Source organism: Pogona vitticeps, chromosome 13, assembly GCF_051106095.1.
Source record: "Pogona vitticeps strain Pit_001003342236 chromosome 13, PviZW2.1, whole genome shotgun sequence".
NCBI lineage: Eukaryota > Metazoa > Chordata > Lepidosauria > Squamata > Agamidae > Pogona > Pogona vitticeps.
This window is the reverse complement of record NC_135795.1, coordinates 15819068-15845232: the sequence shown is the minus strand read 5'-3', so window position 1 is coordinate 15845232 and position 26165 is coordinate 15819068. Positions and strand designations below refer to the sequence as shown.

At 45.6% G+C, this 26165-nt stretch overlaps 1 protein-coding gene across 3 annotated transcripts in view; it reads left to right on the top strand.

Moving 5' to 3' along the window:
• The first annotated feature begins 765 nt into the window (after positions 1-765).
• WIPI2 (WD repeat domain, phosphoinositide interacting 2) overlaps positions 766-26165 on the top strand; it is a 42782-nt gene continuing 17382 nt past the window's right edge. Inside the window, exons 1-12 of one of the 3 annotated variants that reach the window (XM_072982910.2) lie at positions 766-1093; positions 10057-10139; positions 12101-12270; positions 13102-13198; positions 13802-13899; positions 14022-14114; positions 15105-15175; positions 16665-16772; positions 18417-18581; positions 18991-19098; positions 19443-19573; positions 21269-23555. In XM_072982910.2, the coding sequence (XP_072839011.1) occupies positions 1020-1093; positions 10057-10139; positions 12101-12270; positions 13102-13198; positions 13802-13899; positions 14022-14114; positions 15105-15175; positions 16665-16772; positions 18417-18581; positions 18991-19098; positions 19443-19573; positions 21269-21381 (1311 nt within the window). In that variant the 5' untranslated portion in view covers positions 766-1019 and the 3' untranslated portion in view covers positions 21382-23555. Of the gene's footprint in view, positions 1094-10056; positions 10140-12100; positions 12271-13101; positions 13199-13801; positions 13900-14021; positions 14115-15104; positions 15176-16664; positions 16773-18416; positions 18582-18990; positions 19099-19442; positions 19574-21268; positions 23556-26165 lie in introns of those variants that run through there. The other 2 variants (XM_072982911.2, XM_078381266.1) reach the window with 2 other exon arrangements.

The following is a 26165-nucleotide window of genomic DNA, read 5'->3' as shown; positions in this document are numbered from 1 at the left end:
GGCATCTTAAGAGATTTGCATAAAATGAATTTTTAGAACAGTTGAAACTCTTTGAAATAAAAGGGAGCGGTGTGGTCAATGCAAAATACAAACGCAAGAGTAAACAACTTTATAGACCGCTGGGGGAAAAATCATACCTGAGCTTTTGTGGATCAGGACCACTTTGTCAGGCATGTAGTACTTCTTTGAAATCTGTTTAATTCCTTTTTAATACATTGCAATGATTTGTTTTTAAGTTTGTTTACATTATTGCAAGCCGCCTTGAATTCTCTTGAGAAGGGAAGAAATAAGCACATGTACACATATAAAAATAACAGGTGGCATGTATGCATGCATCTCTCTCAACAAATTATCCATTCAGTCGTATCTGGCCCTTGGCAATTCCATGAGCCAGCTCTGCCCATGATTTCCAATCTTATACAGTACAGCTTAGTTTAGTTGCTTTATATTCTGGGCAGAGTCTGCTTTGATTACATTGTTATGTTATACACAAGTAATATCACACTTCGGATTTGCGAGGCGTGTCTTTGCTTGCCTCCCTTTATTTCGACTCGGACTGAGCCAAACGACCAAGAAAAAAAAAGCCAACCAGATTGAAAAGCTAAGAGAGCACCCACTTTTCCCACGGGCCAAGCGAGCAGGAGCACCAAGCGACGCATGCGTAAAGCTCTCCCCCCGCCTCCTCCTCCTCCTCGTCCTGGGGCGCTACGGCAGCCGACAGGGCCCCCAAGCCGCCTGCGCGTCGACGAAGAGGCTTCTGGGTAAGGGGGCGGGAGGGCGCAGGCGCAGTCAGGCTCCGGCCGCTACCGGAGCGTCAACAAGGCGCTGAGGGGAGAAAAGAGAGGGATGAGGAGGAGGAGGCGGCGGCGGCCGGAGTCGAGCGGAACCCGGAGCTACCAAGGCTGAGCCTTCGTCTTGCCCCCCTCCCCTCCCCTCCCGTTCCGCCGGTCGGTCGGTCGGCCTCCCTCGCCCTCCTCGTCGTCCTCCTCTTCCTCGCTGCCGCCCTCGGAGGGAGCGCCATGAACCTGGCCAGCCAGAGCGGGGAGGCCGGCGCTGGCCAACTGCTCTTCGCCAACTTCAACCAGGACAACACGTACGAGGGGGGCTTGGCCAGAGGCCGGTCGGCGGGGGAGGGGGCAGAGGGGGGGAGCCGGGATTCGAACTCTGGGCGAGGGGAGGGAGGAGGAGAGCCAGGGACGGGGGGGCGTGGCTAGGCCGCTTCCCCGGGGGGGAGGGGCGCCTGTCTCCCTCCCACCCTCCCTCTGGTCTTGGACTACAACCCCCAGTATCCCCCACCACCTGCCTAGGGGATATTGGGAGAGAGAGAGAGAGAGGATGGGTATTAAGCCAGGATTATCTTTGGGGCTTTCTCGGGGGTCAGTTGCAATGACCATCCAGTCTCAAAGGACCAGTTGCTTGTTCCATGCCACCTGCTGAGCAGGGCCCCTGTTCATCATCCTCTTGTGCCATCAAGTCAATTCCAACTGATGGCGACCCTTTCCAGAGTTTTCCAGGTATGGAGAAATCAGAAGTGGTTTGCCCTTCCTTCCTTGTGGGTGTGCTCTGGGGATTATGAAGCTGACCCAAGGCTACCCAGGCTGGCTCTTCTCCCGGGGGGGGGGGGGGGGCGGAGCTGGGGAATTCTCCCAGTGGGGGAATTGAACTCCCTACTTCTGGCTCCACAGCCAGATACCAAAACCCCTGACGGTTGTAGTTTTTTTTTTTTAAAGAACTCTTACTTGAGGGTAAAACTCTGCTAGAGCAGACAGCGTTGAGTGGTGGATAGAGGCCAGACTAGGACACAGGGGCTCTGGGTTCAAGTCTGGACTCAGCCATGGAAACACACAGGGAGTTTGCAATGGTGAACTACTCCTTGAATGTCTTACAAATACTGTACTAGGGTTGCCACAAGTCGGAAACAATTTGACACTACATAATGACAACAGATCCCATCAGAAAGAGTGGGTCTTAAGCTCTGGGGCAAGCCAGGGTTAGATGGTTGGGAACAGCATTTATATCTCTAAAGTTTATGTCCCGCTATGTGGGATCCTTGCTCTGTGTGCATGGGGGTGGGCAGGGCTTCATTCAAAACGGGAAGTAAACAAACTGGTGGCTCGTGTGCATCGCCGACAGATCTCTGGGTGAGTGCAAACAACTTAGAGGGAACCTTGGGTGTCAAGCTTTGCATTGCAGATGGTAATCACAGGCATGCTTCCTCAGTGACAGAACTTCAGTGGACAACTCAAGCCAGAGGGTGTGAAACTTTTGGTTTTCCTCCCATTTTGGACTACAATTCCCATAAGCCCTTGCCCTTGGCCATGCTGGCTTCAGGATTGGGAGGTTAAAGCCCAGACTTTGACCCTCTGTGTGAAGCAGAGGGCTTAAAGAAAGGAGTGTCTGTATTTACTGTTTTTATTATATTTATAGTCCATATTGCCGCTTTGCTACGCTGCACTCACAGCAACAACCCTTTGAGGTAGATCAGGTTGAGTCAGGGTGAATTCTTGGTGAAAGATCACAAGGTAAATTCCATGGTTCAGTGGGGGACTTGTATCTGGATGTCCTTTGTTCTGGTCCCACACTCTAACCCTGCTGTAGTTTGGGAGGGACAGAAAGATCCCTCAAGGGAGATTGGATGGTGGAATGGGGTTTGAGGTAGAGTCATGACAGTTAAGGCTTGTGCTTCGAACAACAATAACAAGCCTACATTGCTATCATGGTTAGACTGTTGGTCTAGGATGAAGACTGGGAACACCCAGGTTATAAATCCCCACTCAAGCCTAAGATCTTTGGGTGGTCTTGCACGTGTAATCTCACGTGAGTGGTTAAGTGTGGAGGAAAAGTGTGACAGGCAACTAAAACTATAAATAAAGTGGGTAGGTATATTGCATTACTCATATATGTTGTACTTTAGAAAAAACAAGAGCCGTTCCCACCTCAAGAGTCTGCTCTAGGAAATGACAGAAGGACAGTGTGGTGTTTCGGCTAGAGCGTGGAGCTGGAGGGGCCTACGTTCTAATGTCCATCCAGTTTTGAAGATGACTGGATGAATGAGCTGGGCATGGATTGTATCACTAGATGTGCCACCTTTTGCTCCTTCGGGGGAACATCCCTCCAGATGTTTGGGACATCTGCTCCCAGGAGCCAGAGAAAGAGTAGTCAATGGCAAGGATTCTGGGAAATGAAGTCTTTAAAAACATCTGTGCAATGAAAGTTTCAGAACCACTGGTCTAGTCTAATTTGCAGACTACATGGTGGGTGGGTGACTTCCAGGGAAAGAAGGTTTGGATTTTTGCCTTGGAATGTTAAGGTTTGAAGGTGGGGGAGATGATAACTGATTAAGAGACCATAGGTTTTTTTCTTTGTTTTGTTTTGTTTAGAGGTCTTTGATTCACTCCCTGGTAAGTCCAGTTCAGATGGAGCTTGTAGACAAAAGTTGGGAAAGGCATGTTTTTCTGCATTGATAGTTCTAGGCTAGTTGAGTCATTACTCTGACTATGTCTAAAGTATCATGGTGTGAGTATCATGGTGTGATATCCTGCATGCCCTCTTGACCTCAGTGTGAATAAACCCAGAATAGTTTTGCTCAGTGCCCAAATAAACAAATGGCCAGCATTCTTGTCCCTGGCTTGTGTTTGCTGAGAGAGTCACAAACAGGCAGCCTTCTACTTTGTTTTTAATCTAGGTCACCAGTGGGATATAGCAGTGTGGATGATTGGTGTGAGGGAATAACTCATCTTTGTTCAGCGATGCTGAATTTGCACCCTATAACATTGGTATGGGAAGAGCAGCATTTCCCTGGAATCGGAACTCTGTGGGTTTGGCATATGTTCCAGCCTTTAGGAAAGCAATATAGATGGATTGGAGATCCTTCAGAAGTAAGTACGGCAGCAGAGATGAGTAGTAGAGGGGAAACTGGATTACTTCTGGGGAGTAAAGGGAAATTACAAGCTACACAGTGGAGTGTAAAGTTCTCAACACTGGGTATACTATAACGGTGCATTATGTGTGACATTGCGTCTGGTTACTTTCCTGCATCTCTCCTATCTCTGCACATTGTCCAGTGGCAAGACGTTCTCAGAACAGTATTGCATGTTTTAGTGGATGATAGAATGCTGGAGAACTCTCGGAGGTATTCTCATAATAATTTGCTTTATTTACCCATAAAGGGAGGAAGCAGCCCTTCAGAGTGACATTCATCTCTGGGTTTGCTTTCTAATGCACCACCTACAGCCATTAAGCAGTGCACATGAATCCCAAGCTGGACGAAGCTTTCAGGAAGGCGCGTAAATGACAGAATTCATCCAGAGTAATTGGGCACCGAAGTCCCAAACATGCATCCAGACCTTATTATCTCCCATCTCGTGCTGAATGGTCCTGGGGCAGGAGAATGTGTGTCATGGTTTCTGAAGTATAGCTTTCTTGGGATAATTGTGTACATAACGGTGGTGAAATAGACTGAACAGGAAGCTCGAAAACCATAGTAAGGCGATAACTGTATTAGATTGCGCTAAAACAAAATGTCAGTGCCAACAAAGATATGGGGAGACTGTGACTTTTGACTAACTCAACTGATAGCAGCTTGTGATTGTTTTATTATCACTCTGAGTGTAATTGAAAGAATGTTGGAAGGTGCGGGGAGACCCTGTTCAATAAGATGTCATGGATCGGACCTCCTCGAGACAGCTGTGAAAGAAGCTTTGTCTTTTATTTATTTATTATCAATTTATTTTTTAGATCGCTTGCTGGGAATTTGGCCTGATCATTTTACTTTGTAGCCAGTGCATAGCTTTATTCTTCAGAACAGCTTGGGGTATCCTCTCTCTCTCAGGTTTCTTACATTTCTGCAAATGTGTATAAGCCTGTCATGGTGTCAGATTGTTCGTGTTCTGCCCATTCTCCAGTGAAATGGACACCCAAAGCATATTCCAGTGGAGGAAACATGTTAAAAGCAGAGGAAGAATCTTAGCATCCAGATCTTTGTCTATGAAAGGCAATGCCATCATAGATCTGTAAATCTTTAAGATGCTTAAGCTTGCTGGCAGAGTATGTGTGTGTATGTGCTCCAGGTTTCATTCCTTGGCATCTCCAGGTAGGGGAGATAAGGAGGAAATAATTGGGCAACTTCTGTGGGTCCTGAAATGATTTATTAGCTCCACCCACCCACCCACAGAGGGCTGCATGAGTCCCAGCTGAGAAGACCAGTGACTGGAAGGCAATTAAATTTTTGAGGGTGGGGATCTTTGCTGGTTAAAAAACTGTAGGGGACAAACTGTTGTTACTGTGTCTTGTTTTAGAGGAGAAACAGGTGCTTTTGATGGTGAAGAATGCAGAATAAGTGGTATATGGGCATTAGGTACTCATCTGTGTTGTATTGAACGAGAGGCAAGTCTGCCCTAAAGGTATGAAAAGTAAAATCCATGGGCTTGTTTCGTGGCTCATCTAAAATCAAATCGAGTGAGAATTCCAGATCCTTTAGTGTGGCTGATTTATTTGCAACTGACGACAGAATGAGCGTTTGTGTCCCAGGCTATACCAGGAGGAGACTTACCTCTCTCACACACTGCTTAGAGTTACTCAGGATGATGGGAGCAGTCACAAGATTGTAGTTAACTGCCACTTCCCCTCTGTTTCTTTATTATTTTCACATCTCACTTTCCCTTCAGATAGACTCCAAATTGGAAGTGTACCTTCTTAAAAATGATTCTAAGTTTTGAAACATTTTTGGGGACTTCCAGGCTTGGTGTAGCCCAAGACAGGCGCTGGGTAGGGTGGGGGGGCAAAATTGGCTAACAGGCTGTCCAGAGTTGCTCATCCATGCTTCAGGGGCACCCCTCTCCGTAGTTCCCCGCCATCATTTTTTTAAAGGAATCTCCAGCATGCTGCAGAATATCCTGGATAGAACAGCTTCTTGCAAACTATTCTTGGGAATTTTGGAAGTTCTTAGATCATTAGTTCCCAACCTTGGGCAACCCATGTGCATTTCCCAGAAGCCTTGACCACCGGCTGTATCGGCCAGGGTTTCTGGGAATTGCAGTCTAAGAACACGTGGGTGATCCAAAGTTGGGAATCACTGCCTTAGATACTGAGGATTCAACAGCGTTAAGGTTGGTAGTGGCAGGTGCCTCCTTTCAGTTAAGCCTTTGTCCACCAGCTACTGTTGATCTCCTGCAGTTTTTAGCGATACTAGTATACCATTTCTTTGCTTCTGAGCAAGTAATGGTCCTCAAAAGTGGTTTGCGTCACCCTGGCATGTAGGGAAGTGCCGTGACAGATCTGGGCTGCCCAGTAATGTCTTGACATGTGTGGCCTTCTCTGCCAGATCTGTCCGTGTTGCTAGCTGCGCGTATGTGCGAGTTAGCAAAGTGAGAATGGAATGACACTGAACTGCTGCAGAGGTCTTGCTTCTTGAATTTAAAGCAGGGCTGACGCTGAAGTGCAAGGAAAAGAAATCAGGCCACAGAGCTGGTGTTGGAAGGTTTTGTAGTTCTGAAGACGCGGGCAGTGAAAAACAGGCCATAATCCTTGTGAATCTACTGCATTTTAGCCAGATATCTGCTGTTAGATCCAAATCTGTCTTGGGTTCACCTTTGGATGAACCCATTGCAAGCAGAGTAAGCATAAGCCACTAAAATAATCATACACTACAAACAGTGACCGTTTGCAGTAATGTTTTGTTTACTGTTTTCTGAATGAGCTGCCTCCCTTTGTGACATTATCAGAAGTGGTGCTTGATTGATCCATTCCAAAATATGCAATAAAGGTTAGCAGGACCAGACACAGGCATGACACATAAGTGTGTCTTCTGTTTGTTCTTCTGTGCTAGTGTCTGAAGCAAGAGAACTCAACTGAAGTGAAGCCATTGAGAGAGATGTAACTTTTTCTGTATTGGGTATACCAATAGAGGACCCAACACTCTTTACTGGGGAACAACCCGCCCTCATTACTAACGCAGAGGCAGCGACGCTGCCCCTATGTTGTTGGAACAAAGCGTGAGTTCCAAATTTTCTAAATCTGGTGGGAAAAAGTAAAGGAAAAGAATGGTGTTGTTTCTGCTGTGGCCAGCCTTTGTCCTAAAAGGCCACTTTAGGGAGCATATTTGCAGAGCTTTCTTTGCAAAGCCCAATTGTCATTATAGATGATGGCGGGGGGTAGGGTGGGGAATGGAGGGGTTAAACAGGGCAGGAGCACGTACTGTGGATGACTCAACCCTGAGCTCAAGGAAGATGCTCAAAGCAAGTGTTTTGCTACTGCCGTGTGTGTTTTTTGTCTTCTGACAAGTGTAGTCTTAATTATTAATGATCCTATCTCACAGCATGATAGTAATTGATCTCCGGTGCCATTTGGAAGGATAATACTGTATGGTGTGTGTTTGTGTGTGTGTGTGTATATCAATCACCAAGATGCAGGAAGAGGCCATTTCTCCTTGCAGCACGTTTGCCAGATCGAACTTCACAGTGGAGCCAGTCTCTGAGTATTGCAGGATAAGAGTCTCCTGGCCTGTTTTATCTCCTAGACCCTCCTGGGATTTTGTACGGTGTGGGTCCAGGATGGTGTGTGATTCATGTCTAAACATAAGCACCTGTAAACTCACAATATGTTATAAATGCCAAAACTAGCTGTAATGAAACCATCTGTAATGTTCAACTGTGGTTATGTTAGAAACCTTTTTTTAAAAAGCCGATTAAAGTAATAGTAATGGTTTATATTAAAAAATGGAAGAAAAGCAGGACAGCCATTTAAAACCCCTGTGCTGCCTGTACAAGAATGTCTTTGTCTGATGGTGGAGGGGCAGCATAGAAAGGGGGCAGCTTAGCCTCCTCTAATAGGAGGTTCCCAGTTATGGGCACAGCTGCCCAGGAGACCCTTTCTCCAGTCCTAAGAACTCTGAAGACAGTCGGTGTGAAGCCCTTGGCAAGCTTGTATGGGAGGACATGGCCTTTCCAATTACGAGTGAAGGCCCAAAGCATCCATTATGGGATAGGAGCATGAAGTTGGGTTCATTCCTTTCTTTTCAGTATTCCTTGAATTGTTTCTCTTTTAACCCTATACATATTGGGTTTTGCCCCATTTTGTTCTCAGCACCTTTTGAGTTTCACCTTCTGCTTTCCTCTTTTTTGAAACTGCGTAAATAACTTTTGCATTGTTGAATGTACTGGATTTCTGTGCTAGAATGACACGTAACTACACTTTGTGATCCCTGCTTTGTGGAAAACTATGTGCACATCAAGTTAAATGAAATTGTTTCCCTAACCAGCCACAAAGGATACCAGTGTTCCTCTGCCTACGCTTCTGTGCCTGCCAAATGACAGGATTATTATTAATCAGGATCATCATCCAAAACCCTGGGGCTTCCCCCCTCCCCTATGAAGATCATTGTCACAAGGTCTTCTGTGAGGTTTGGTCATTTGATTTAACAGCCTTGTTACAATCGCTGCTGATTTCTGAATAGCCAGTGTACGTCCCACAGATAATCTCAAAACAACAACTGGCTTGAAAATAAAAAGGCTTTCCTTTGGAGCCCGTTAAAGCTAAGCGTTTCAGTTTTCCAGTACAGTGGTACTCTTAAAGAGAAAGGGAATTATCAATGTGATTCGTAGTGATTTGTATTCATGCTGGGATGTTTTGTCCAATCAATAGCTAAAACTCTCCTGAGGATATGTAGTAAGACAGCCTTAGCAATAACTTTGGAAGAAATATTCCCTCCGCTCCACACACAAACACACACCTAAAAAACAATTTGCCCAGGTCAAACATAAGCAAACAAAATGGGATCTTCTGGATGTGATCAGAGCATACACTGGTTATCGAGGTGTAGGTCGTTCTGTTCTAATGTTTTTCTACCCAATTCTAGTGGGTGCATCACTTACTCTTCTTAGAAAAGGCAGATTTGCCTATGGTAACTATTGCCTTAATTGCCTCCTAATTAGACTGCAATCATACCTTCTATGTGCTGCTACCCCTGTAAAGTGTGCATAAACTGTAGTGTATCGTTGTTCTGTGCCGTCAAGTCAAAACTGATTGATAGTGACAGTAGTAGGTGTTTCAAGGTAAGTGAGGGATTTAAAGAGTGGTTTTACTAGTTCCAAGGAAACTTCCATGGCAGAGCTGGGAAATTTAACCCCAGTCTCCTAAGTCCTAGTCCAGCACTCTGTCTGCTACTTCATAGCAGGTACCATCAATAAGATTTAATGATTATGATGTGCTGTCAAGTCAGTTCTGACTTATGGCAACCCTTTTCAGGGTTTTCAAAGTAGGGAGTGCAGAGAAGTGGTTTACCACTCCCTTCTTCTAGGGGCATCCTGGAATTGTACAGCTTGCCCAAGACTTCACAGGCTGGCTCTCCTTTCAAGAGGCACAGTGGGGGAATCAAACCCCCAACCTTTAGCTCAGCTGCCGGATACCTAACTCATTCAGCTCTCCAGCCAGCTCTGCAAGCTATAAGTAGTGCCAAATATGGCAGCCAGGTTGCAACCTGACAAGTGTGTTTAAGAGATCTCATAAAGGCAATCTTGAATCAATTGTTCTGGCCTTCCGGTTCGCTTCTTAGTTCACTTCAAGGTACTAGTTTTCATTTATAAAGCCCCAGATGGCTTGAGGCCAGAGTATCTGAAAGATCTTCTCTTGTATGCATCTCTCTGGAATCTGAGACGTTCAACAGAAGGCCAGTTGTGTGTCCCAGTATTCCAAGAAGCTAGGCAGAATATAAAAGATAAGACTTTCTCTGCAGCAAAGGATCAGTTTTTGAGACCAGCTCCCAGTAGGCAGCTAATGTATGTGAAACTGGTTTAAAAGCTCCTTTGGAAAAGTTACCGGAATAGCCAGCTTGTTTTAAGAATATTGACTTCCAGATATGTTTCTTTAACTTTTAAAATAGTGCGTTGAATCTGTATCTGTTGTCTTTGTGTATCCCTTTGGGGCTTTGCAGTAGATAAAGACTGAAATATCCAGGATGAGCGGTGAACTTGCCCTTTATCAGAGAGCCAGGGGTGTGGTTGCATTCCATGTAAAATGGGGGGTTTGTTCCATTCTGACCTCCTGTCTCCCTTTTTTTAGGTCCTTAGCTGTTGGCAGTAGGTCCGGTTACAAATTCTTCTCCCTTTCATCGGTGGATAAGCTGGAGCAGATCTACGAATGCAGTAAGTGTTCCCCTTTTGCTCCCTCCCTTGCCCTCTCCTCTTTTATCATGCTGTCCCAACGGCATGCCCTGGCTTTTGCCGCCATCTGATAAGGGTTTGTTTTGGAATATTCTTGCAGTAGCTGCCCCAGAGACCTGGGTGGTGGCCTTTGGGGCAGCTACTGCAATAGTATTCCCGGCAAGATGAAGGGGTGGGTGGGTCTCCCAATCTGAAATGCATACAGGAAGGCTTGAGATGAGTGCACTGGCAGCAGCAGGTAGAACAGGACCACACACACACACACACACGTTTCCTAATTCTTAACAGGCCTGGACTGGGCAGCCACCCTTTCTCCCTTGTCCCCCATGTCTTCTCTGCCTGCTGGTCAGTTTGGACATAGGGTGCCTTAGCTTCCCCCCTCTGTGCAAATTGCTTGGCATCCTTGGGGTTAGAGCTACCCCTTGCCCTGCCTGAAGGCCCCTATGGCTTGTTTCCTGAAGACTCAGCCACCGCAGCCAGCCTCAGTTGACTCGGGAGGTTTCCTTCTCCTGGGACTCAGCCAGGGTTGCATCGAAACAGAAGCAGTGTGACTCTGCTGTATTTCCTAGGGCTTCTGAAGTGCTTTTTGGCCTATATGACCTCTCATCACATGTTCGTCTTCGGTCCCTGTCCTGCGTCTGTTGCCATTGCTTACACAATGTCTGACACAGCCCAAGTCCTCTTCAGCATAACAAGGACGGTGTCGTAATGTGGCCCAAAGATGCAACTAGGCAGAGTTTGGAAAAGTTTGTTGTTGTTTTTTTGAATTATAGAATTCCTCAAACACTCCCATCAGCATGGCCATTGACCGTACCTACTAATGGGTTTTGGGAGTGGTAATCCCATGACTTTTCCAAGCTCTAGAGGTGACCCACCTGCTACACACCACACGTATATGTTACAGTGAACTATAGCCCCATGTGTGACTTGTCACCTTCATATCCTGTAGCAACGTTTTAAGATGTTGGCAAAGGCATTGAGGAAAGAATGATGATTCTTGCTTGATATGGCTGGTAGGTGGATGTAAAATCCCTAAATGTACTAATTTCATGGCAATCATCTTGGTTAGCAGACCAAACTGTTTGCTACTTGATCCCTTACATTTATCCTAATGGTTCTGGCCAGGTAACTTCAGTAGCTGGTTTCAGTTTGTTCAATGGCACAGGCATTAGCTTTTTCATTTTCATCTACAGCTCTCCAGCCTTCCTGAGCCGCCTCCTGTTCTGTTTTCTTCACCCACTTAGCAGCTTTCTGCTTCCCTCTGTAATATTAAAGCCAATTTGCAGCTAGCTGTCCAAGCCTGTGTCAATATATTGATCCACAGGGTGCAGTTTAGTCAAGCACCTCCATTCCTGGCTCACTCCCAGTGGCTTGCTTCCTTCAATGCAAGGGCCTCTCATTCCGTTCCTGGAATGACAGACCCAGCACCAACCTGATGCCCAAGTGCATATGCTATAAGTCTAGCCATGTACCAGCAAATGGTTTTCCATGGTTCTTGGTGAGCTGTATGCCCAGTCCAGAAAGCTCTTGGCACTCCCAAGCGATAGTGAATTGCTAATGAGAAGGAAATTTTCTTTGCAGGAAAACTGTTGTACTTTTAAAAAAAACCTCAACTACAAGAAGCCCTTCCATTAAGTATAAGCTTCTAAACAACCCCAAAATTCTCTAGAACAGTGATTCTCAGCTTTTTATATCTTACATCCCACCGGTTACTCTATCAAAGAACCAGGGTTCACACAGAGGCCAGTTGTTCCATGAAATAAATTTATATTTACAGGTGATCTTTTGTTACATTTATTACTTGCAGTAAATATTAAGGATGCTAAGTCTTGCAGCAGCATTGTGGATCAGGGAGCACAATGTAATATGTTCAGAAGATAAAAATTGTTGTTTATATCGACCGGAATCCTATTCCTCATCTCCTTTCCATCCCAAACCTGCAGCTGACACAGAAGACGTCTGCATCGTGGAGAGGCTCTTTTCTAGTAGCTTGGTAGCCATTGTGAGCCTTAAAGCCCCCCGCAAGCTGAAAGTGTGTCACTTCAAGAAGGGGACGGAGATCTGCAACTATAGCTATTCCAATACAATCTTAGCTGTCAAACTCAACCGGCAGGTGAGTGCGATGCTTCAGAAGTTGAGCCAACAGTGCAATGTGGCTGCAAAAAAGGCCAGTGCAGTTTTAGGATGCATGAACAGAAGTCTAGTCTCCACATCTGCGAGGTACTGGGCATGTTTAGCCTTGAGAAAAGAAAAATGAGGGGAGATAGGATAGCACTTTTCAAATACTTGAAAGGTAGTCCTACAGAGGAGAGGCAGGATCTGTTGTCTGTCATCCCAGACTGCAGGACATGTAAGGATGGGCTCCAACTACAGGAAGACAGATTTATGCTGAATATCAGGAAAACTTCTTAACTGTTAGAACAGTACAACAATGGAACCAATGACCTTGGGAGGTGGTGAGTGCTCCAACACAGAAAATTGGACAACCCTCCGCCAGATCTGCTTTGATCTGGATTCCTGCCTTGAGCAAGGGGTTGGACTCCATGACCTTAACAGTCCCCTTCCCACTCAATTATTCCATGATTCTATGGCTAGGTCTTTAGTGGGTAGCTGTTTTAGAGCCTGGGAAGAAGTTGCAAACTAGGGAGAGGTCATGGCGTGGGCAGTTTTTGTGTCACTGGCTCTCACAAATGGCAAAGGGCAATTTATTTCTGGGCCTCCATGCTGCTAATGGACTCTCACTTGAGCTGTTGAAATAGAGGCTATCCATGGGCTATTAAACTGATTGTAATCAAGCCTGTGAGGTTGCAAGTCCATCTTTTTGTAACGTTGGAACAGGCATTTGAAAAATCCTGAATGGTTTCACAAGGCCAATGAGTAGGCTTCTGCAAGACTTCAGCTTTGTTTTGCCTTCTTCCTCATTTTAAAAAAATCTCTTCCCCAGAGATTGATAGTATGCTTAGAAGAATCTCTTTACATACACAACATACGGGACATGAAGGTGCTGCATACAATCAGGGAGACACCACCGAACCCTGCAGGTAAGGGCAGGTGTTTTATCTCGGCCTCTGGTATCTTTCTCTCCATTCTGGATTCTTTTGCAAAACAAAAGCCCATCACCTGGCTGCAGTAAGAATAACATAGAGAATAAGTCGATTTTTAACCTGTTCTTTCAGCCCAGAAAGATTCACAGAGCTACTCACATGAGATAGTAATGAAAAGGACAATTCCTCTCATCCTGGCATATTAACTGAAAGAAAATGTGCCAGAGAATGTTATGGTGATGGGGTGGGTACCATGTTGGGCACTCATTAAACAGAAATAAGTGAGGGGGGGAATGAGGATGAGAATACAGCTGAGCTGTTTTCTCAGCAGAGATCACAGCAATGGTCTGGTCTGCTGGTCCATTTCTCCTGCTGCTGCATCTTTCATGCTGACTGCATGCCAGAGCTTCAGAAAATACCCCCCCCCCGGCTCTCTCTCTCAGACTATAGCTCCCATAATTCATCTGCAAGCCATGCTAGCTGGGGGATTCTGGGAGTTGTAGTCCCCTCTCCCCAAAAAAGTAACTCTGCCATTTCTCTCTTCTCTATACCTCTAGGTGGTTGTCTGTTACAGTGCCTCATTTTTCCCTCCTCTCCTAGGTTTGTGTTCATTATCCATAAACAACGACAACTGCTACTTAGCCTATCCAGGGAGCGCGACCATTGGGGAAGTGCAGGTCTTTGACACCATCAATCTGGTGAGGCTCTTGATTGCTGGCCATGCCTTCCTGCTAAAGGGAGGGGACGTCCCCCTTCAGGGTTGAGACCACCCTGTGCTCATTTCCTGTTTTCTTTGCTCCCCCCCCCTCTTTTTTTGCAGAGAGCTGCCAACATGATCCCTGCTCACGACAGCCCCCTGGCCGCGCTGGCATTCGACGCCAGCGGCACAAAACTAGCCACAGCCTCCGAAAAGGTGAGGTTCCGATCTGGAGATTCCTTCTTGTGGGGAAGCAGGCCCTGCGTTTGGCATCTTGAGTCCGAAGCATCTAGAGGAGTTTGTTCAGCGTTACCGTAAATGTTAAATGGCAAACTACTGCTCTGGTGGGGAATATCCAAAAGACACAGTCAGTGCCGAGCTTCCATAAATACCTGGTGGAAGGATGTGTCCTGTAAGGGGTCACCTGTGTCAAAAAGGAAATTGCTGGGATGGAAAAAGTGTAAACGAGGATAACCCGGAGGATCAGTGGTTTGGGGCACCTCCTATGTTTGGAGAATTTAAAAGGCTGTGTGGAGGAAGGTATTCCTGACGGTTATGATAGAGTTGGAGCCTTATGCCTGATGTATAGACAGTGCTGTTTTTTTCCTCCTCTTGTAACAGCAGATCATCAAGTGAAAGTGACATAAAGTAGATACAGAACAGCCCAAAGAGAATATGGCTTCACACTGCCTGCTATGCACTTTATGAAATTCTCTTTAAAAAATGAAGTAATGGCTTTAAAAGTGGTGAACAGCCGCCTACGGACCTCAGGCTAGGTGCACCTTTGGCTCCATGTTAATGGGCCCTTGGCCTGATTCCTAAAAGCTCTCTGAAGCCCACCCAGTTCAGACCTCAGGCAAGAGCTCATCCATCTTTATCCTGAAAAAAGAACATTAGTCACCCCACCCATTGGCCTCGGTTGTAGCCCAGCCTGCTGCTGGGGTACTGGCAAAGCAGACAGAAGAAAGGGTTTCTCTCTTTTAGCTTCCTTAAAAATAAGTTTGATATGGACAGGAGTCACTGATCCACTAAGAAGGAAAAGAAAAATTAAATTCCCAATGCTTATGCTGAATGCTTTCAAACAACCTAAAGAGGTACTCTTTGGATTTTGGCCCGTTTTGCTTTCTCCATAATTGTAAGAACTACTGACATTTATCTTAAAACAAGCAAAGGCATATTTATGTTTCATCTCCTTTATCCCAACAGGGGACCGTGATCCGGGTGTTTTCCATTCCAGAGGGGCAGAAACTATTTGAATTCCGGAGGGGAGTAAAGAGGTGAATTAAACAACTCAGCAGAGGGAGTGGTAGGCGGTAGATTTCTTTTGTCTTCAGCAGCTGAACTCCTTGTGTGTAACGCTTGTCCAGGCATATCGGGAGTCTCCCTCTGTATACTACCACTAAACACATTTCTTACAACAGAACAGGCAAATTGTAGATAGCAGTTTCATTAAGGGGGGGACCCTCAAAAACCACAAAAGGATAGTGTATTTCTTAGAACCAATTAAACATCATGAAGTAAAAGCAAAGAGTGCTGCTTATTTACTTCCCCGTAGCACTTAAAGCACTCTCTCTGAGTGGTTTACAGTTTAATTATGCAGGCTGCACCAGCCCCTCCAGCAATCTGGTTGCTCAGTTTACTGACTTCAGAAAGCTGGAAGACCGAGTGAACCTCAAGCCGGCGACCTGGGATTGAAGCTGGGTTATGAGCAGTAGTTGTGCCCTCTCAGTATAAAGGATGGACACAGTGTTTCTGCCCAGGGATTTTTAAATCAGACTCACCTTCCAGAGAAAGCTTTCACAAACCAATCTACCTCTGGATTTTCTTCCAAATGTTGTTAGTTCCAGATGTCTTCTTAGGGTCTCTAGAGAGCAAATTGGTGTTGTTCTCCAACTGGGAATCCCCCAGAGATTGACCAGTGGCTTCTGATAGGATCTGCCAGTGGAGCCAGAGGTTGGGAGTTCAATTCCCCCACTGTGTCTCCTTGACAGGGGCTGGACTCGATGATCCACAGGGTCCCTTCCAACTCTGCAGTTCTAAGATGATGATCTAAGTTAATGATCTCCTGGACACCTACCCCTGAATTAGACTGTTGCAAACCTTTTGCATGCAGGATCTCAGTAACCTTGACAGCAGTTACTGTGATTGGTAGAGGAGTCGCCTAAAGATGGTTCATGGCTAGTTGGTTAGGATGGCTATTCCTCTACCTGCTTAATTGGGAAACCTTCGGGTCCTTCAGACGTTTAGGACCTCAATTCTCAGCAGTTCTTGTTCTCATGATGACGAGTAAAAGAGCGTGTGGCCTGTAGCCGAAACATCCCAGAGAGCCTAAGATTTCCCATACTTGCCTTGGCTGAGCCTGCAGTTTCTCCCTGAGAAGGACGGGTCTATTTTTTTTTCCTATTCAGAACAGTTTATTCTTATGCCTTGGACCCCCTGTGGCTTTGACATGGAAAGAACAAAGCTCAGAAATATCCCTTTGTTGGGCTGGATTGATCCCAATGCCTGGGGTAGTTCAAAACTACTACTCACCTCTGGAAAGCACGGCTTCTCGCTGCTTCCTCTGAATAGGGACGCTCTGTCTCCTCCCATAGCCTTGCCAGAGTCTGCAGCTTAGGCGAACTGAATAAAGCCCAGAGACTCCACGGGATGATGTGAAGATGCGGAGGTGATGCTGTGACCTGCTGGCTGCCTCTTGCTTCTTCCCAGTAACCGAGCTCAGGTTGATTTGCAATTCTTGTCCTTCTCTCCCCTCCTCCGCTCCAGGTGTGTAAGCATTTCCTCCTTGGCCTTCAGCATGGATGGCATGTTTCTGTCTGCGTCCAGCAACACGGAGACGGTGCACATTTTCAAACTAGAGACTGTGAAAGAGAAGTAAGCTGCTCTCAAGCACCTGGAAAATTGGCACATGCCCTCAGAGGGGAGGGGTCCTTCAGTGGATGCCAGCATTGCCCCTTTAAGGTGCACAATGAGGTCTGTAAGGTGGAGAGGGGTTCTTCTTCCTGGCATGTTGTTTTTTAAAAAAATGCCCCAGATACACTCCTGTCTCTTTTGCACAGTGTTTTTTTTTAAATTAGCCAGACTGCCTGGGACTGATCCTGCTGCAGCTTCACTTCTCCAGGTGGCAGCCTTCAGCTTTCATTTGCCCAGGGAAGATCTGTTTTAGAATATCCAGCTTCATATATATGGGATCATGTTTCATGAGTAAAAGGTCTGCAGTTTGCAACAGTCTGGCAGACTCGCATCGGAGAACTGGTTTGACCTCATGCTCCCATGCATCGAGACCATTTTGCTGAAGAACTTGCAGCATCTTTGGAAGCTGAAATTATGGGAGTGTCTTACCCAGCCATTCTGTCATTGGGCACCCATGTCGAGACCTTATGAAGTACTTAAAAAAATTATTTTAAAAAAATCTTTTAAAAAATACTTAACATTTTTTTAAACTCTTAATGGGCTTGCTTTAGGTATCAGCTTCTACAGCTGGACTTTCTTTTTCTCTTCCTCATTGGGAACCGTTTCTGTTATGTGGTATGAGCAAATAATTCTATTCCTGTGGCTGAAAAAGTGGGATTTCAGTGCTTCAGATAAACTTGCGTCACATTGACGTGAACAGCTAACAGTGGCAAACATGCGCCCTTTGTTTCTGGAAGAAGTTTTTGTGTAGCGTTTAAAGTTACCAAAGCAACTCTCTCCAAATGTGGAAGAACCTTGGCTAAGATCAAAAATTAACCCTAAGAATTCAGACGGCGCCTTCTCCAGCTTCATGCTGCTCTCATCATCATGGAGCCAGCTGATGATTGGGGAAGGGTAGACTAGTCCATTGTGTCACAAAAGTAGGACAGGAAATGCAAAGTGTGATGTTGATTTTTCAAGTAAGCAATATGTGTGTGTGTGTTTCTAGGTGTATATGTGGCATCAAAGCCTTTGGTCGCGTGGCACCTTTAAACTGATCAATTTGTATTTCACATAAGCTTGTGGAGACTGTAGCCCACTTCATCAAGTGCAGGGACTTTCCCATGAGTAGGCAGACATTTATACATCTGATTTGGGCAGAGTGGCAATAAAGGGGGACCGAAATGTGCAAGATACAGATATTGCTGATTGTTCCAAGATTGGCCGTTCGGTGTGCTGTCATTGAGCCGTGGCAAGGACCTCTTAGTGTAGATGAGAAGGTTCAAGCAGCGAAGAGAAATTGCTGTAAAACCCAAGCGTAATAGAGGAATTTGAACCTCTTCCTTTTAATCTGCTCTGGAAGGGAAGGAAAATATGGAGCCTATTTGAGTTATCCAGAGAAGGGCAGGAAAGGTTTGGCTTCTTGCAGAAGCTCATCAAGGTCACAAATGCTGTGGGGAAACCTATCAGGATATGTCACTTTCAGACATCCCCAACATTGCAGCTGAGTTTAGGGGAATTCAGGCTCCCCACCTGGCTGTGTCTGCTGAAATGATGGGGTGCTTGTTAATCGTACACGAACAATGGCAAGTCCCCCTTTGTAACACCCGCTTCCCTCCCTCCCAGACCTCAGGAGGAGCCGACAACTTGGACGGGTTATTTCGGGAAGGTCCTGATGGTCTCCACCAACTACCTGCCCTCCCAGGTCACGGAAATGTTCAACCAAGGCCGAGCCTTCGCAACCGTCCGCCTCCCCTTCTGCGGGCACAAGAACATCTGCGCCTTGGCTACGTGAGTATGGGCTGTTAAGGGACTGGTGAGCCTCGGTCAGGAGCAGTATAGCCCTGAATACCAGGTGCCAGGGAGAAGCGACAGAAAATGGTTTTGGCTTTGCTCTCTTGCCCTGTAAGCTTTCCAGAGCCATGTTTCTTGGTTGTTGCTCACCATGACACTAATGATCAATATTCTTTTGTTTTAGGATACAGACAATAAGCATATCATTAAACTGCCGGCTAGGAAGAAAGCCATTCTTTTAAAAAGCCAACACTTTTGACCCAAGCCTTCAAAAAAGTTTTAACTTTTTTTAAAAAAACACAAGAGTTTGCATGCTGCCTTTGTTTCTTTAGTGGAAAGAGAAGGTAAAATTTTAACAGAAAAACTTGTAAAAACTTAATTAATAATTAAAAATAATTGATTATAGGATTCAGAAGATTCCCCGGCTGCTAGTTGGAGCAGCTGATGGATATCTCTATATGTACAACCTTGATCCCCAGGAAGGAGGTGAATGCACACTGATGAAACAGCACAAGTAAGTTATTCCCCTTGCTCCTGGTTGGTCGTCTTATGCCAGAACTTATTTTTAAAAATCAAATCGATTTAAATTGTGTTTTAAATCATGATTTTTTTTAAAAAAATCAATCATTTAAAAGGAAAGTTGTCCAGAAAACCCTGATTTAAAAAAATGATTTGATTTAAATGAAATCCACCCTGACCCAAAGGTTATTGTGAATCAATGGACCCGAGGAGTGTGGATTTTCACAGGGCAGTTGGAGCCAAACTAGAAACCCTGAGCGGCAAAGCAGTGGCGTAGATCTCCTTGACTTCATCATGATTGCTTTTGGTCTCCCATTTGTCTTTGATTCTTTCCCGTAGACTGGATGGCAGTATGGAGCCCGCCAATGAAATCCTAGAATCTGCCTCCCACGACAGGCCATTGGTAGCACAGACCTACAGCACTGCCCCGACTAAAGGTACTTATGTGCCTTCTTCACCTACAAGACATGGTGAGGACCACAAATTGGGGGGGGGGGGAGATGGGGAGACGCAATCGCCTTTCAGTCCCAATGCAGGGACTGAAATAGGGAGGCTGATAGGAAACTGGGGGTGAGAGGCATTTTAGCCTGGGATGCTCTTCCCTTTATGTTACAATCATCCATTGGATCTCTACTAGAGATGGGCACAAACCAGTTTGTCCCAATTCATCCCAGTTAGTAAAGGTGGCCGCACAGGTGCTGCTGCTCCCCTGCCCTGCCTCCTCTGGCTCAAACAGCCACTCGCCAGGCCCAGCTTGGGAGTTTTTTTCCACCTCCTCGACCGATCTCCCAGAGAAGCTTCTCTGCTTCGCCCTCTTGGCTGATCTCCCTTTCAGACCAAAAGGAGGGCTAGAGAAGTCTGTGCTCTTGCTTGTGACTGGGAGATTAGCTGAGGAGGAGGTGGGGGAAAAACAAGCAAGCTGGACCTGGTGAGTGTCTCATCGGCTGAGGAAGTGGGAGAGGGGAGCAGCAGCACCTTCACAAATTTAGATGACCTGGGACGAACCGGTTCATGTCCATCTCTAATCTCAAGGACTTATACTGGAAATCTGAGTGCAAAGCAACTTTTAGGAAGGGTTTTAAGATGTCCTGTGACCAAAACAAGAAAACTGGCCCCTGTTGCAAATCTAGCGCCCTCTTGCTTGGCATTAAGCCATCTGAAAGAAACTGTGGTCCCTCTTTGCATGTCAGTTGGGCAAGGACAGCAGTTTTGAATGTGTGTGTTGTGTGTTTCTTAGCCCCTCCCTCTCACCAGAGTCTCGCTGATTTTCTTTCTGTGCTCTGGAGTTACCAAGGAGGACCTTTTAAAGCTGCAGTGTTACATCTTCTTGCAGGGGAAGAGAGGCTGAGAAACACAATTGGATTTCCTTGCTTAGAATCGTATACAATATCTTGGTGGTATCTAGCTTTGAGTTCCATACCGTAATAATCCAAAGGTGGACTACGCTGATGTCTTTCTGGGGATCTCAAATACAGCCAGAAACGTTGCAGAACAGAGAATGGAAAAGAAAATAAACTGGGAAGGGCCAAAGGTCCAGTGCCAGTTTTGTAAAATGGGGATTTTAGGGGTGTTAAATATTGCAGGGGAATGAATGTCCTGTATAAATCAATGAATTGCCACATTTCTTATACTGGAAAATGAGGGCAAACTTCAGAAGGACAGAAGCCGCCTGTCTTCCCTTCTTTTGTGTGTGTGTGTGGTTTTAGTTTAGGCATCCTTCAGTCTCGAGAGAATATGGTAATGTGCTGTGTATGGAGGACTTGGAACAGCGTCTAGCGTGGCTGAGAAGGCCAATTTGAGAGCGACCATCCCTTCCACATTGCAGATAAATACAATCTGTCCCCAGTCCAGCCCCCTGATTTTACTGCTTTCATGACTGCCTCTTGGCCTTGGCCTGCTGGACAAGGGTCTCTTCAAATTGGGAGAGGCCGTGATGCACCGCCTGCCTCTAGGCTGAACTCTCAGATGTTAAGGTTTCCCATCTGTTCAGGTCCATTCTTAAAGCCTTCAGATACCACTTGCAGATCTCCTTGTATTGCAGCTGTGGTCTCCCTCTGGGACGCTTTCCCTGCACTAATTCTCCATACAGGAGATCTTTCGGTGTGTGTGTATATTTATTTATATATATTTCCTGTTCCATGCGGCTCCTCCATCTCTTTCTCCAGCCTACACGGAAGAGCTGGGCGCAGTTGGTGGAGCTTGTCTGGAAGATGACACCAGCACCTCGCGCTTAGACGAAGACAGTGAGCACCCCCCCATGATCCTTCGGACTGACTGAGCTCAGACCCATGGACTCCCCTCCTGACGCCCAGAGTCCTGGGCCTGGCTTTTCTGAGGATCCCTGTGTCTATGCTGCTACAGACGTTGACCTGAGCGAGGGCCTCTGACTCTCAATAAGTTTTCAAACAAAACACCCTGAACCCACCAAACCCATTGCGACCGTAGGGCCAATTCCAGTGCCGTTCAAGATGGAGTGGGGCAGGGAGAGAGACATGGTTTTGCTTCAGTGGCTTTTAAATCCTGCTCTCTCCTTTAGCTGTGAGGATATATATATATGTACATACATACACATACATACACATATATATATTGTCGTTACTGTTGCCAAAATGCTCTGTTTGTGCAACCTCCAGCACCTTCTGGCTTTGCATGCTTTCTTGTGCCAAGCAAACGGATCCGTTTTATAACAAGAATTTGCAACGAGGGAGGGGGCGTTCCCCTTAAAACGACAAATGCATACACACAGGACTTGGCATCGGTGAGGGAAGAACCACAAAATTGTGTTCTGTGGATGCTTTCCCTTGTTCTCTTTGAACAAAAAAAAAAATTTGAAGTGGTTTCTTACGCATGGGCTTGCGCCTGGTGACTTGACTTTGGGTTCTGTCTCCTGCCACCCCCTCCTCACAGCCTATTTTTCTCATCTACCCTGAAATCTACCCCATTTTCATCTCTCTCTCTCTGTCTCTTCTTGTTTTGTCCTTTCCCCTGGACCATTTTGTTAATTAAAACTTTTTCTGAATGCTGCCTCATTGCTATTGTGTTCTCTTAAAGAGGGGTGGGATGCCTCTTAAGATTTCACTGCAGCTTTTCCCTGGGTGGCAAAAGAGTGACGGAGGCCAATCCTCACTTTGGTACCGTTGGAGAGCTAAAAAAAAAAGTCTCATTTTTCCCGTCTTGCCAGCAAGCTTAGGCAGCAGCAACCTCTGGATGTGATGATCAAGCCAGGAATCCTGGCTCAAGCTACAACGTCAACGAGCAACATGGTGTTGTTGGAAGGCTTCTTTCTTCCCCTTAATTCCTTCCTTAAGCTGAATTCTAACCCTTGCCAGTTTGGGTGCCTTCAAGCATAAGCTCAGGTTTAGTCATAATGTGAAACTGTCCTTCCTTAGCTTGTTGACCTGCTCACTTGAAGGGAGATTCTGGGGGAACATGTTTACCAGCATCATGGCTTATTAAGCCAAGAATCTCGGCTTCTGAAGAGGGCCAACGTGTTTCTACTTAGAAAGTTTTAAAAACTGTAATAGCATGTTCCTCCTTCATCATTTTTACTATATTGCTACCTTCTGCTGATCTTGTTCTAATCCTTCCAAAGCTCCCGTCTGTCTTCCTAATGACTAGATGGATCTCTCTTTTTTGGAACCAATCAGCAAGTGCTCTTGGTTTTTGGAGTGTCTCCTTCGCCTGCACCTCCCGTGACCCCATGCCATGTTTTTCCCAACTCCTGCTCCACGTGATCAGCAGGTGTGCCAAGGAGACACCGCAACACCTTCATGCAGGAAACCTGGGCTGCTAGGCTGAGTTTCGTACAGAGGGTGCAATAGAAGCCGGCAGCTGTTTCCTAAGGCCGCTCTGTGTTCTTCGCAAGAGATCTCCCTGCCCATAATCAAAGGCCAGTTGCGCTCTCTCTCTCTCTCTCTCTCTCTCTCTCAGCAGTCTTTAGTACTGGATTGAACTGCAGCATGCTCTCTTCTAGCTTTTGTTGGGGCTTGGAAAAGTCACTTCTTTGGACCACAGTTCCCAGAATCCCTCAGCCAGCATGCTTGGTTGTGGGGTTCAGGGGCCCTCCTAGTCCCAAGACGTCCCTTTCCCAGGCTGTGGCTTTCATTGCCTGGACCCTCCGCCTGCAAGTCCTCTCCTGATTCCTTCTTGTCCCAGGTCTCCTAAGGTGGCATCATCTTCCCAGAAGCTTGAGCAGTGTTTCTGATGGCACGGGAAAGATGACCTGATGCGAGAGCGACCAATGCTGGGCAAAAACTGCCACCCTCTTTTTAACAGCTGTAATGTGCCTTTTGGGGTTTTTTGTTTGTTTGTTTCATTTTGTTTTTAACCTACGTTTGTTTCAGTGAGAGGAAGAAGAAAAAAAATTATGTGTAAACCCTTTGGGTGCGAAACTTCTGTTTTCCATAGATTGTTAGCCACTTTTTTAAAAAAATTAAATTATTACTCACTCTCCCTCTTTCGCAGCATTCTCTTTGGGGAGGCGGGGGAAGAGCAAGAAAAGTATTGACGCGCTCTTGTAGAGTGGAAATAGGGGAGTCTCAATAGGGGAGTGTTGGAACAGTTGTGATAAAACAACATCTCCCAGCGTGGTGCCCTCTGGATGTTATAGCTGCCAGAATCTCCTCAAGAGTTGAGGAATCTGGGCATTGAAACCTCATACATCTGAAACGGACCAGCTTGGGGAAATACTGCTCTACCGTCTTGGTTCTTGGACTTGATATCAAAGAGTTTCTGGTGGTCATTTTAGCAAATTGTTGGATTTTTATAGTTGGGTCGCTAGGTTCTGATGTGGGCCGTTGTGCTAACAATTGGAGTCCCCAGGCCAAATTGTCATAATGGAAGCAAAATCCAGAATAAGCTGGTTGGGTTGAAGGGATTTCTTTGAGATTTAAGGAGCCCTCTCAGTTCCCTCTGAAATCAGACCAACCTGGATTGGTATCCCACTGCTGTGGACTTCACCTGCAGGGGGGGACACAGTACTAGGGAAGGAGCAAGCAAAAATTTTGTACAGTACTACCTCGGTTTGTGAACGCCTTAGTTTACGCAATTTTCGTTTTACAAACTGAAATCCATAAGAAATAAAGCCCGGGTAAAATCATGCAGGGATTTGACCTGCACAACAAGATCAGCCTTCCAGAAGCTGGACTTCAGCTCCCATCCTCGTGGCCAGGAATGAAGAGAAGTTGAGTTGGCCAACCTCTAGAGGGTTTTATGCTGATATATGCACATTTTCCAAGAGATCAACAGTCTTGACATGTGCTAAGCGTGCCATTTTATGGGGAAATGGATTTCAATTAGTAACATGAGTGTTTTCCTATAAAGTGTTTTCCTATAAAGAGGGTAGGGGGCAACCTCTCAAAGCTAGGATATTTTGGTCTACCAGCCTCTCACAACTTGCTAAGAAACGACAATATAAACATTTCCAAAAGCTTTTAGCAATTTTGTGTTTTCTGCTTGCTTATAAAGTTGGTGTTTTAACTAGACATATTTCTGCAAACCTTCCAAAGCAGTCTTCTCCAACTGGAATCCTTCCAGACATTTTATACTACAAACTTCCATTCATGGCCATATGGCCTGAGGCTCATGGGATTTGTAGTACAAAACCACCAAGCAAAGGATCAGGTCTGGAAAGTCAAGTCTTAAAGCCTTGTGCTTCCTTGAGCGGCCACTAGATGGTAAGCCTCTCCAGGCCTTTGTGTGTGTGTTTTAAAGATTGATGTCCTTGCTGGTCCACCATATAAAAATTCCCTCTCCTCACCTCATGGGTGTATCACAGCGACTGCAACATGAAGATGCCCCCTTCGCTATCTTCAGTGCAAACCCAGTGGAATGAAAGAGCGGAGAGGCAGAAATCCTACTCGTATATAAGGTTGTTTAGCGATGAATGAATGCAAGAGACCTCAAAATGAGCTTAGGCTTTCCTCAATCAGCAGAAAACAGGGTGGTGTAGGCAAAGTACCATGATAAACTTTCCTCCCAGTCGCTCTAGGAAAATGGAACAAAATAATTCAATATTTGTGGCTTGCAGGCTTGGAACGCCGTCTTCTACTGCTGCATTCTGTAGTGCCCCAAACCTGCCCCTTTGGTATTTCTCAGCCATCTCAAGCTGGTTTTCCAGGATGTGTGCAATTATTACGGTGCATCTTTAAAGCCACAAAATCCTGATACAGGAGGAACAAGAGGGAGACAGCTCAAAGTGCCTTGCTTGTTTATGACCTCCCCAGTTAAGGGAACCCCTTTGTTGACAGCAATAACATGATTTTTATTGGGGGAAAGCTGCTATGCTGTTTGTAAAAGTATAGAAAAATGTTTTCTAGTGGGATGAGATGTATGTATGTATGTATGTATGTATGTATGTATGCATGCATGCATGCATGTATGTATGTATGTATGTATGTATCTCTCTCTATCTCTCTCTCTCTCTCTCACACACACACACACACACACACACACACACACACACACACACACAGCCCAAGCCTTGTGCTTTAAATGTCATCGTTTGGAAATGTTACCCACTTTTTTTAACCATTTGCTTATCAACCCTTTTTTTAAAAAAGGTAATGCAACATAATAGAAAAATAACAAGCAAAGAACCACAACAATGGACACCATGACAAGTAACAAAGGCCAATTACTTTTTAGAAGTAACTTTCCTTGCTCTATTGAGCCTGCAGTAAGGAATTCCACTAAATGACCAAGACAAAGAAGATAATCTAAGCTTCAGACATTATCTAGACTCTATTGGACGGGTAGAGGAGAGTAGCTTGAAAATTGATTTATTTGATCTGAAGAAATTTCAACAATCTGTTCAATCTGAATGAAAATTTGAGGCCACTGAAAGAGCTCCAAAAAATGTCGTCCAGCCCCCACAACCTAGTTCTCATTTGAAAGAGTTGTTGAACTCTTCTCTGCCTTAATTAGAAATAATTCAACATCAAAGGTATTAACATGGGGAATCATTCAAATAAATTGTCCCTCTTTGTAGATGACAGGATTGCATTCTTCTTTTCATTTGAAAGAGCGGATTTAATTTTTGAAACCAGTTAATGAATATTGATC